General features: G+C 43.5%; 1 protein-coding gene across 1 annotated transcript in view; it reads left to right on the forward strand.

The window, feature by feature from the left end:
- SPAG17 (sperm associated antigen 17) overlaps window positions 1-12,000 on the forward strand; it is a 994,731-nt gene that overhangs the window by 894,833 nt on the left and 87,898 nt on the right. The window contains exons 40-41 of the mRNA XM_030205033.1: window positions 1,221-1,323; window positions 1,885-1,996. Of these exons, the coding sequence (XP_030060893.1) occupies window positions 1,221-1,323; window positions 1,885-1,996 (215 nt within the window). The remainder of the gene's footprint in view (window positions 1-1,220; window positions 1,324-1,884; window positions 1,997-12,000) is intronic.

Consider the following 12,000-nt stretch of genomic DNA (forward strand, 5'->3'; position numbering starts at 1 on the left):
ACACAGTGAGTGACATTTATCTAGGAAGAAGCCACTACTACCCAGATAAGTCCTGGTAAATATCAGGCCCTCATCAATCAAAGAAAGGGGAACACATAAAAATGTGCAAGAACCAATGTTCCTCAGTGAATCATAAAGTATTATAAATAGAAACAAAAGGAAAAGTGATGTGAAGGAAAAAAGAGGAGAAAAGGAACCGGAGGCATCAGAAATAAATCAGTTAACAGGCTATCAGGTCTCTTGTAGCACTTAGCTATTTCAGACCCCTGAACTTCCTGAATGACATTATTCATTTGCCTATCAGGAACCAAAACCTCTGTATATATTACAGTCTTTATAAGTATCTTTATTAATTTCTTTTATTGAGTCCGTTAGAACTTAAAGTATTAAAAAGGAAAAGAGGAAAAGTGGGTGTAAACTTATGCTAAATATAAAGTGGTATCAAACTCTCCAACCCACCAACTAAAGAAAGACAAAAAATATATATAGCGACTACTTATCCCTGCATAAGTAGCTTCAGGCCTGAGTCAAAACTGTTACTACTGCCCGATGCTGATATCTTGGTGAAAACAGCGTTTCGGTCAAAAGACCTGCTTCCGGGGACTGCTGAAAGTTGCACTCACTAGAAAACAAATAATGAAGTAAAACAAAAAAACTAAATGCCTTCACATCACAATAAGCAAGAACCTATATTATTATATGGCATCACTTACTTGCGGCCGGCGTCCCGGCTCAAATCAGTCAAAATGAACAGTCTCAGGAGGGCAGGACCAACTGCCAAACTACATTTAAAGAGTGTGTGTCACATGGTGATGTCAATGTGTTTAAGTCTGCGCCAGCATATGCAATTGGGTTATAGAAAAGCAAAAAACAAACCACAAAGGTTAAAATGTAAATTTTGATTCTACCAAAATCCTGACCAATTGACCTTTGTAGCCCTATACAAGGGTTTTTGAAGGGGTCTAAATATCTGTGGTATGATTCAAGCCTGAAGGGATAATGGTGTTTAGAAAATAAATCCAACGTCGTTCTCTCATACATAACCTAGCATTGATATCACCTCCACGTGATCTCAGGCCCTTACATTTTTGTTCTGATGTATCGCTGTTTTATGACAATAGAGCACACAAGACTTGATGACATGTAAAAACTTTATTCTGCTTTATTTGTGCCCTTATTGAGCAATATTAATATTTTCCTGTCTCTATGTGAAATGACAGGAAGGAGATCTATGAAACAAAGAAGTATCTAAATGCAATAAGAGATCGAATAGTCCCTGCCTACTTTGAATCAGATATCAGCAAAACACTTTTGCTAAAACAGGTAATAGAACTTCATACTTTTATTTGACAGTATGTACTTGCTTCCAAGTTGATGAAGGGCATGGATAGTGGATTTGTGGAACACTCTCTCCCCCGCCCCCCAGTGGAGGTGGTAGAGATTAGAACAGTATCTGAATTAAAGCAAGCATAGGGAAAGAACAGCGGATCTCTGAGAGACATGAAGGGGTTGTAAAGGTGAGCAATTGCTATGGATGGCAGACTGGATAGAATGTATGGTCTTTATCTGTCATCATTTTCTATATTTCAGGATAATCTAACTTTTTTATTACCTGTTCTAGTGCTTTCCACTCTGCCATCAATATAAACTAGGCATTGTCTTTATGAGAGTAATAACAAAGATACTGTCTATTTAACTGCTTTTATATATTATGTTATATATTGGATGCCATGAACAACTGTTCAGTTCTCTCACATCAAAACTGTGTACATATTTTTGAAATGTACAAATATTTTGAAAGCATTAAGATAGAATTGACTGTGTTGCTTAATTTTCTGGTATTCTGGTTAGCAATTTTGAACTGCAATTTAAAGTTTCTCCCAGGATCGTGGTATGGAATCAGACTGTAAACCTAAACCACCACCCACCAATGAAGAGACATGGGTGCTTGACACAGATATGGAATCGACCAGTAGTGTGCCTGACACTGATACAGGTAACTCTTAAATATGAGTGGGAGAGTCCTTGGTTTACCACAGTTCTGTGCTTGTGGGTAGGGCTGCAAAATCTGACCGTTGTTGAGGAATTGGCTGATTCCCATAGGAAAGTGGGAACTGAAGCAGCTCCTTACAGTCTCCCACCTTTGAGAATCAATTCACCCTCCCCTGCACTGGTTGAGCCAGCAGGAGGAGGAGAAGTGACAGCATCTCAGCTTATGTCATCTTTCTTTGCTGCCTTGAGTCTAACAGCCATTTTGACCTGCACTTTAGAATGGGTGTCCTATGGAGTTCAACATAGCAATTGGACCACAGGTAGCAGAAAAAGAGGACATAAGTCAAAATGCTGCTACTTCCTACCTCCTCCACTGGGGAGCTAAAAGAAGCCTAGGAGAGTTAAGGGGGTAAGAGTTAGGGAGAAAATATTTGTGTGTGTTTGTATTGGTTCTCTAGTTGGTAAGTAAGAGAAAGGACACCTGGAATGGAGATCGGAAGCAGGAGAAAGTGAGCTGAAGGTGAGGTGAATAAAAGAGAAACAGGATCAGATGGGGAGAAGAAGAGACTCAAAGGATGAAGAGCAGGAGTGGACTATGAATGGAAAGAGGGAAATAAAGAAAGTGGGAATATAAGGAGACACAGGGCTGGGACTGGGTCTCTGAAAGGGAAAACTCTGTGTATCTCCCAATATCCAAGAACCTCTCTCTCATATTTTTCCCCTATTCTTATCCTCTATTCCTGATCTTCCCTTCTTCCCCTGCATTCCAAGTCCTTCTCCCTTCCCAATCTCTGATCCTTTCTCCTTCCTCTGTTTCTAATCCTCCCTCATTTTCCTCCCTGCTTCTTCAATTCGTTTTCCTCTGCCCATTCCTGAGATCTTCTCTTCTTCTTATCCTGCCTTCATAAAATTTCCGAAAGAAAATAAATTAGAGACACAAAACAAGGATAGAAAAAAATTATTTTTGTTATATAGACTCAAGGGAAGGATGGAAAATACTTTGAGCCCCTTTTACCAAACTGCGGCAAAAGGGGGCCTGCGCTGACATCAGCATGTGCTTTTGATGCGTGTCGAGGCCCCCTTTTACTGCAGCTGGTAAATAGTAGGTCGTTTTTTTTTAAGAAATGGCTGTGTGGCAAGTGAAGCACTTGCCACGCAGCCGTTTTGGGGGGGAGCCCTTACCGCCACCCATTGAGGTGGAGGTAAGGGCTCCAATGCTAACCCGGCGGTAACTAGGCAGCGTGCGACACTGCTCGATTACTGCTGGGTACAGACCGGCGATACAGAAATAAAGGAAATGGCACACTCTGGGGATGAGAACTATCACCGGACTCCTGTGTATTGGTGTGCAGCAAGAGTAAAAGGGCCCCTTAATTTGCTCAGTAGGATTTTATGATCTACCATGTCAAATGCACCACAAATGTCAAATTGGAGCAAAATGGATTGAATTCCATTACTTAAAAACTCCTTTTTTGTATACCAAAATCAATAGCAACGTTTCTGTGCTATGCATTGCCCTAAATCTAAATTGGAAAGTATGCAGACAGTGAAAATGTTCTAAATAAGATGTAAACTGGGATGATACTATCAACCAACAATTTTGCCATCCAAGAAATGCTACTCACTGGCCGAAAATTTGACACAATCGTCAAGCCAACTCCCTGAGATTTTGGAATCGGTGTTAAAATAATTTGCCCTAATGCCAAAGGAAAAGTCCCTTCATATAAAATATTATTAATTAAAACAGTGAGACATATAACCAGTTCAAATGGAATGTCATTCAGTAAATATGAAAGACACACGTCTAATAAAAATTATTTATGTGAAAAGTTTTTCAGCATAGAATGTACTGTGTCCTCATTTACTGTTGTAAAAGAAGACTATACTTGGTCTACTGGTAACCCATCAAACATATAAATGGCAAGTGACCATACTCACCCGCAAATGCGCAGTAAAAACCGAACGTTCAAGGAGCAACACTCCAAGCCCCGCCTCCACCAGCAGCTCATGTACCGAACGTAATGCAGCCAATATTGAGGGAAGGAGGGGGCGTGGAAATCGGAGGGGGAGGGAGGGTGGACAAGAACTAGGATAGAGGGGGCGGAGCTGTGGAATTCGCAGGGAAGGAGCCATGTACATCGGAGGTGCACAAATCTGCAACTAGGGAGGAGGGCATGGAACTCGGAAAGGGGAGGACAGTTGGTGGAAAACGGACAGAGAGGCGTGGAAATCAGACGGAGAGGGAGCGAAGGAGGGGGCATGGACATCGGTGGGGGAGGGAGGGAGGATGGACAAGCACTAGGATAGGAGGAGAGGGAGGAGCCATGGAAATCGCAGGGGAGGAGCAGTGTAAATCGCACTCAAATGGGAGGCTCTAGGGAGGGAGGGCAGGACCAGTAGTACTTTAACTCGGACAATAGGAAGGAGGTCTGTTGTTGGACATGGGCATGGAAATCGGAGGAGGAGGGAGGAAAGGAGGGGGCATGGACATCAGAGGGGGGAGGGAGGGGGGAGGGTAGACAAGAACTAGGATAGCAGGAGAGGGAGGAGTCGTGCAACAAAACCAAATGGGCACAGGCGCAACGATCGTGGGTGGAGCAAATGCGGCGACTTGCCCAAACATAACCAATCGCCAGAAGCGCTACTATCCGGGGAGGAACCAATGCGGAGACCTGGGCGATGAGAAACTAATGCAGGAGAGAAGAGAACCACGATGTACAAGGGCACAGCAGGAACGGCGAGGTGGGCGAGGCAAAACAAAGAACAGCACCAGAAACCAAGCAGGGATCCAAAAACGTTGTGGGGCCAACAGCAAAAGCTAAACAGGTGCATTCACTCGCTGCACACACACACACACAAGTCCTGCTTTGCTGCCTGAAGCAAAGGCATAGCTGTCCCGCCCCTTTGGCTCACTGAACAACGTGAGTCAGCAGAAGGGGCGGAACAACAACAACATGTATTGGGGGTGGGGGGAGAGACTGGCACGCGACTGCAAAACGAGCATGCCTTTCAAACTGCTCTAACAACTGCTTACAAGGAGACAGAGGAGGGTTGCTGGACATGGGGGGAGGGCAGGGGACAGAGCAGAGTTGCCGGTGGTAAGAGTGAAATTTGGAGGTGAAATTTAAAAAACTTGCCCATTTTAACGGGCTTAACGGCTAGTCTACATTATAAACTACTAATTGACCCATTTCAACTATATGACTAGTGAAAACTATAAAGAGCCCTTTTAGGTGCCTGTGTGCATCCAACGCACGTCAAATTGGAATTACCACCCGGCTACCGCATGCCCCGGGTGGTAATTCAATTTTTGACGCGCATCCAAAACACACAACAGAAAATATTTTCTATTTTGTACCGCTTGGCGCTAACTAGGTGGTAATCGGCAGTGTACGTGTGTTGACGATTACCGCCTGGTTAACTTGTGAGACCTTACCGCTAAGTCAATGGGTGGCGGTAAGGTCTCAGGCCCAAAATGAATGTGTGCTCGTTTTAATTTTGCCATTTTCGGCCACAAAAAAAGGCCTTTTTTGCAGGCATGCTGAAAAATGGATCTGCATGCGTCCAATACACGCGCCTACACCAGCGCAGGCATGCCTTAGTAAAAGGGCCACTAAGTGACTGTCTAATAAAATTAACCTTATCTATAAAATAGGGAGACTAGGGGGCGTGTCAAGATGGCGCCATGAGCGGTTGTGTTTGGAGCGAGCTCCTGTCCTCCCATGGCCGAATAGAATTTTCCTGCAATTATGCCACACACAAAACGAAAGGGGACGATCCAAGGAGTTCCCCCACTTTCTGGGACGTCCACGCCGGTAAGGGTGGGCTTGGAGCGCTTCTTCCCCGCGGTTCCCCAAGAAAGCAGAGCGGAGTCCTTAGCGGGTGGATCTGGTGAAGCGGCTCCCCAGCTGGACGCAGAAATATCTCTTTCCCCGCCGAGCTCTATGGCACCTCCTTGCCCTGCAGTAATCGCAAGTCGAACGGGGTTTCCTTCGGAACCCGGAAAAGGGTGATTTTGAAGAGCCCAGAGGGGAGTTTGACCCAGCGGGGATATCTGAAGCTACAGGAGAGACAGAGGTGAACCTGGGAAAGATCTGGTTGAAATTGCTAAAAATAGAAAAAACCCTGAGACAATCTTCAGAAAAGGTAAAGATTTTGAATTTACATGTACAGGAAGTAAAGAACTCTATGGACTTGGTGAAACAAGAATTTTCCACAAAGATTGAGGCCTTGCAGACAGAGACTAAACAAATAGAAGAATTTAAAGTGGCTGTGATTAAAGACAATATTGAGATAAGAAGGAAGATAGAACAAATGGAGAACTTTAATAGGAGATTAAATCTACGCATACTGAATTTCCCTAGATTGTTGGGTATCTCCCCAAATGATATGTTTTGTAGATTTTTGAAAGAAACTTTGAATTTTCCCCAAGAAATCTTTCCTCCATTGAATAAAATTTACTATATATCAAGCACAATGAAAAAAGAGAAAACTCAGTAGACCTACAAAATGTCACAGCCATTTTGGAACAATCTATTGAAGATGTGACTGAAAGAGGGACAATGATAGTTTCATTTGTTTTCCAGCAGGACTTGAATGCAATAATGAGGCTTTACTTCAAATCAACTAACCGTATGTTTGCTGGCCAGAAAATCTGGCTCTACCCTGATGTGACTAAAATCACACAAGAAAAGAGAAAAAAATTTCTGTCTATGAGGTCAAAGGTTTTGGAATTAGGGGGTTCTTTTCTCCTTGCATACCCCTGTAAATGTGTCATCAGGTTAAATCAGACAAAATATATATACTATATGCCTGATCAGCTTAAGACTTTCCTAGATGCAAAACAACGTTAGAGAGAAGCTATAAGGGAATAACGGCGCCATAATTTCTTATTTAATTTTGTTTGAACTGTGTATATACTTCACTAATTCCTATCCCCCCTCCTTTATTGAGGTCTAAGGAAGCCAAATTATATTAAATATGTAGGAGAAGAATGTTTTTTTTTCTGTATTAATAACTGACTTTATACTTAATGGCTGTATTTCACTTATCAGTATCATATATCTGTATAAATATATATCAAATAATAAAAATTATAAATCATCTATAAAATACCTTGCCAATTCAACTGATAACAGTTGCATCGATTCAGGGATATCTATAACTGCTGATACCCGAGTAAGCTTATTAAAAATATTAAAATATAATTTTTGGTCTGTTTTTTCTTTTACCTAAAAAGAAAATTAGAGGATATATCACACAAAAAAATTGTTATTTAAATACAAAAATGTTTTAAAAAATAAAGTTGAGCTGGGAGTGGGTCTATGGTCTGGAATAGAGATCCAGGGGTTTGGGAGGTCAGATTATCTCACCAGTTTAGGCTTCTACTCAGCTCTTCAGTCCAGGAACCACACAGCACCCAAAGGTTTAATAATGAAACTTCATTTTTATTTGCAAACCTCTGCAAAAAGCAGACTTTAACATTAACCTCCTTTCCAGTACAGTCATTTGATAAACTCCAAAGTAACCTTAACTTCCAACTTCTGTTATTCCCAGAGGGAACACTTTTGCCATTATCCTTCTCAGGTTTATCTAGAGGAGAATTCTCATTCAGGGCTATTTGCATATATACAGTTTCTCCTGTCCATGCCCATCCCATAGAGAGATATTATCCCCAAGAGCTATACTCCTCTTCTTAACACTGATTAACTTTTGCGGGCTCAGGCCTCCCTTGATCTGACCCTCCTCCAGCGGTGACCCCACCTTTGGTCCATTGTGATTTTGGGATGAGGTCTCCCTGGCTCCGGTCCCCTGCTCCTGGACTGGGCTAGCTAACCGTAGCACACTGTCACCCAGTTGCAATTTATTAGAGCCACAACCTGCCTCTCACAGCCAGTGGATCTCTCCAATTATCAGGACTCCCCTCTCTATCCTCACAGTCAATGGCAGTGAATGTACAGGCAACCCCAGACCTGCAGACAACCAAAGACTCCCCTTAAAGGGCATAATTTTAGCTTTATATCCTTCCCTACTCCTCCCCCGTCACTCTTCAGTACCAGGGCACTATTTCTCTGCATTCTATTTCAGAACTACTCCTCATGGGCTGGGTTTCCTCCCTCCCAGGGATGCCCTACACTCGAGCCCTCTAGCAGTGACCTCCTTCCCCCCAGGGCTCTGGAGAAATCTATCACTTTCGTAATACCTATGGGGTATTACATTAGTGCAGGCAATTGTTCTATCCCAATTAGACTACTGTAATGTTCTGTATATTGGTTTAAATTCAAGGCTTGCCAACAGATTACAGCTTTTAAAGAACACTGCATCTAAAATGTTTTATGGATGTTCTCGATTTGATCATGTGATAACTTTATTTAAAAGTCTGCACTGGTTACCATTTCATGCACGTGTTGAATATAAAACTGTATAGTATTTAAAACCTTACAGGGGAATTGTTCTTCTCTTCTTACTCAAATAATAGGCTATCCAGCTATTCAGAAGAATTCTCATTTTAACCCTACTTTATTATTGGGATTTCCATCGGTTAAAAAAGTTTGCTATAAAAAAGTTTTTGAGAGCTCCTTTATTTATCAAGCTAGTAAATTATGGATTCAATACCTGAGCAAATATCAATTCTTTCAGGATATCTATAGATATCTGTAGTCCCGAGCCTGTGCGTCTGGCCCCGTCTTTGGCCGTTTTCAAGTCCAAACTTAAAGCCCACCTCTTTACCACTGCTTTTGACTCCTAACCACTTCTCACCTGCCCTGTCCTTAACCTCACCTATTATTCCCTTACCCTTAATTGTTCTGTCTGTTTACCTGTCTTATCTAGATTGTAAGCTCTTTGAGCAGGGACTGTCTTTTTGTGTTTGGTGTACAGCGCTGCGTATTATGCGTATGCCTTGTAGTGCTATAGAAATGATAAATAGTAGTAGTAGTAGTAGTTTTGTAAAGCATTGAAAAGATATCTTTTTTGAAGATATCTAGGCAAGTAATATAGTAGGTATATGTCCAACTTCTGATTTTAGTATTATCTTATTGTAACCCACTTAGATTCTTTACTGATGAAACAGGATATAAATACATAGAATAGAATAGAATTCTATCCCTAAGCTATGGCAGAAATTTGGGGATTATGCAAATAAGACGGATTTCTTTGGAATGTTGCATCAAGCTGAATGTGCTGAATGCCAACAATTTTGAACAATAATTGTAAAAGAAAATATTGTAACATCCTTTAGCAGATTTCTGAGTATGAGAAAGTTAATACAGTACAGTATTTCCATAATCTTGTGGATCATGAAAAAACTATACACCCATGGTTTTTCCTTGAAGATGATCATTGCATGGCCTTGTTGAAATGACTTACTAAAATTCTGTTCAAAATGAGAAATTGAATAGCACATCATAATTCCGCAGAATGTTAGAAAACAAGATTCATATATAGTGATAAAGATTAGGAGCGCTATTTTTGTAGCGCCTGTGTTTTCCCGGTGGTAATCAAGTAGCGATTACCACTGGGTTAGCAAGGGAGCCCTTACCGCCACCTCAATGAGTGGCGGTAAGTACCCCCCCCCCCCCCCCCCCCCCGAAATGGCTGCACAGCAAGTGGTTCACTTAATACACAGCCATTTCTTTTCCAGCAAAAAAGACAACCTTTTACCTGCTGCAGTAAAAGGGGGCCTCAGCATGCGTCAACAACATGCACTGGTCCTTTTACCACAGCTTGGTATAAGGACCCCTTACCCAGTTAATGGACTGAATATTCTCTGAGGACAAGCAAGCCTATCTCACAAGTGGGTAACAACAGGCCACGTTGCCTAATCTGGATCTTATGACAAGCATGAGAAGAGCTTTGTGGAGCACAAGACACGCTTCACTGCACATGCACAAGTGCCTTCCTACCCATCACATGAACACTGTCACCTCAGTTGTTTTTTTTACCGTGGTTAGGAGAAGGTGTACTTTTTTCACTATCTCCACACATTGCTCAGTCCAAGAGCTTCTTTTGTGCCTTTGGCGTGTTTTTCTTATTGGTGGTCTTTCCATTTGTTGAACATTGTTTTTCCCTTTCCTTTATTTTCGTAAATTTTTTGACAAATTTTTAAGTTTCCTTAATTTTTTGTCCCCCCAAGGCCACTTTGGGGCCATGGCTTTGACCGGGTTCACTCCCTGTTATTTTTCATGTGCCTCGTCCCTTTTTCCAGCACCATCGCTTCTTTTAATTTAGCCGACAAAGTTTTCCCATCCATGTCCACTAATGTTCCCAGTGGCTTCAAGAGCTGTATCCGGTGCAATCGAACGATCTCAGGAACAGACACCTATTCTTGGTGTCTCCAGAGTTTAGGGCCTGACCCAGGGACGTAGCCACGGGCGGGCCTGGATGGGCCCAGGCCCAGTCACTTTCCCTCCAGGCCCGCCCAACCAACGTCCGCCCCGCCCCGGGTGTCATCAGGTGGGGGGGGGAGTGCTCCACTGGTGCCGCAGTCCCCACCTGCGTACCAGCTCCGTCGACGGATAGATGACCCTCCTCTCCTGCCACCCAGCACCCAGCCTTAAAAAACAAAAACCTGTGAAGCGCCTTGCATCTGCTCTGCTGTAAAGCAAGCAAATCGCCTCGTCGCGTCGGCCCTTCAATCACTGTGTCCTGCCCTCGCGGAAATAGGAAGTTACATCAGAGGGCGGGACACAGAGATTGAAGGGCCGACGTGACAAGGCGATTTGCTTGCTTTACAGCAGAACAGACGCGAGGCGCTTCACCAATTTATTTTTTTTTAAGGCTGGGTGCCGAGTGGCAGGAGAAGAGGGTTGTCTGTCCGTCGATGGAGCTGGTAGGCAGGTGGGGACTGGGTCGGGGAGGGGGGCTCAGATGGGAGAAGAGGTCTGGGTGGGGTGGAGTGGAGTGGGGAGAGGAGGGGCTCAGATGGGGGTCTGGGTGGGGTGGGGAGGGGCTCAGAAGGGAGAACGGGACTGGGTCTGGGAGGGACTCAAATGGGAGAAGGGGATGGGGACTAAGTGGGGTGGGGTGGGGCTCAGATGGGAGAAGGGGACAGGGACTGGGTCTGGGGTCTGAGAAGGGGGCAGGTGGGAGAATGGGTCTGTGGCTGAAAAGGGGACCCTAATGCAAGGCATGTGGATGAAGGGAACTGGGGCTGAAAAGGAGGGTAGGTGGGATAAGGGGGCTATTACTGGAACTGGGGGCTGAAAAGGGGCAGGGGCTGAAACTGTGCGGACTGGGGGCTGAAAAGGGGACAGGGAGAAGTGGCTGGGGCTGAAGCTTGGGACTGGTGGGAGAAAAGGGCGGGAGCTGAAACTGGGGACTGGTGGGATAGTGGGGCTGAAACTGGGGGCTGAAAAGGAGGGGCAGGTGGGAGATGTGGGCTGGGGCTGGAACTAGGGGCAGGTGGGATAATGGGGCTGGAACTGGGGGCCGAAAAGAAGGGGCAGTGAGAGGGAGGGCAGACCCTGGATGGATGGGAGAGGGAGGGCAAATAGTGGATTGAAGGGGCAGAGAGAAAGAGCAGACAGTGGATGGAAGGGATGGCAGAGAGGGCAGACACTGGATAGTAGAGAGAGAGAGAGCGAAGACAGATGCTGGATGGAAGGAAGACGATGAAAAGAAGATGAGGAAAGCAGAAACCAGAGACAACAAACTGTAAATAAAATATATATTTTTATTTTTTTGCTTTAGGATAAAGTAATATTGTAGATGTGTTAATAAATGTTTATAAATAGAACATGTAAATAAGGTAATCTTTTTATTGGACTAATTTTAATACATTTTGACTAACTTTCTGAGAACAAAACCCCCTTCCTCAGGTCAGGATAGGATACTGTAACAGCACTATACTGTATTGACCTGAGGACGGAGTTTTTGGCCTCTGACAGCTAAATGTATTAGTCCAATAAAATGGTATTATTTTATTTTCTGTATTTGTTTTATTTCTATTTGTTAATTTGTAAAGTGGTGATTGGTATTAGTTTTTTCAAATTTACATCTGCTGTCTTT

Source organism: Microcaecilia unicolor, chromosome 5, assembly GCF_901765095.1.
Source record: "Microcaecilia unicolor chromosome 5, aMicUni1.1, whole genome shotgun sequence".
In the NCBI taxonomy this organism is placed as follows: domain Eukaryota; kingdom Metazoa; phylum Chordata; class Amphibia; order Gymnophiona; family Siphonopidae; genus Microcaecilia; species Microcaecilia unicolor.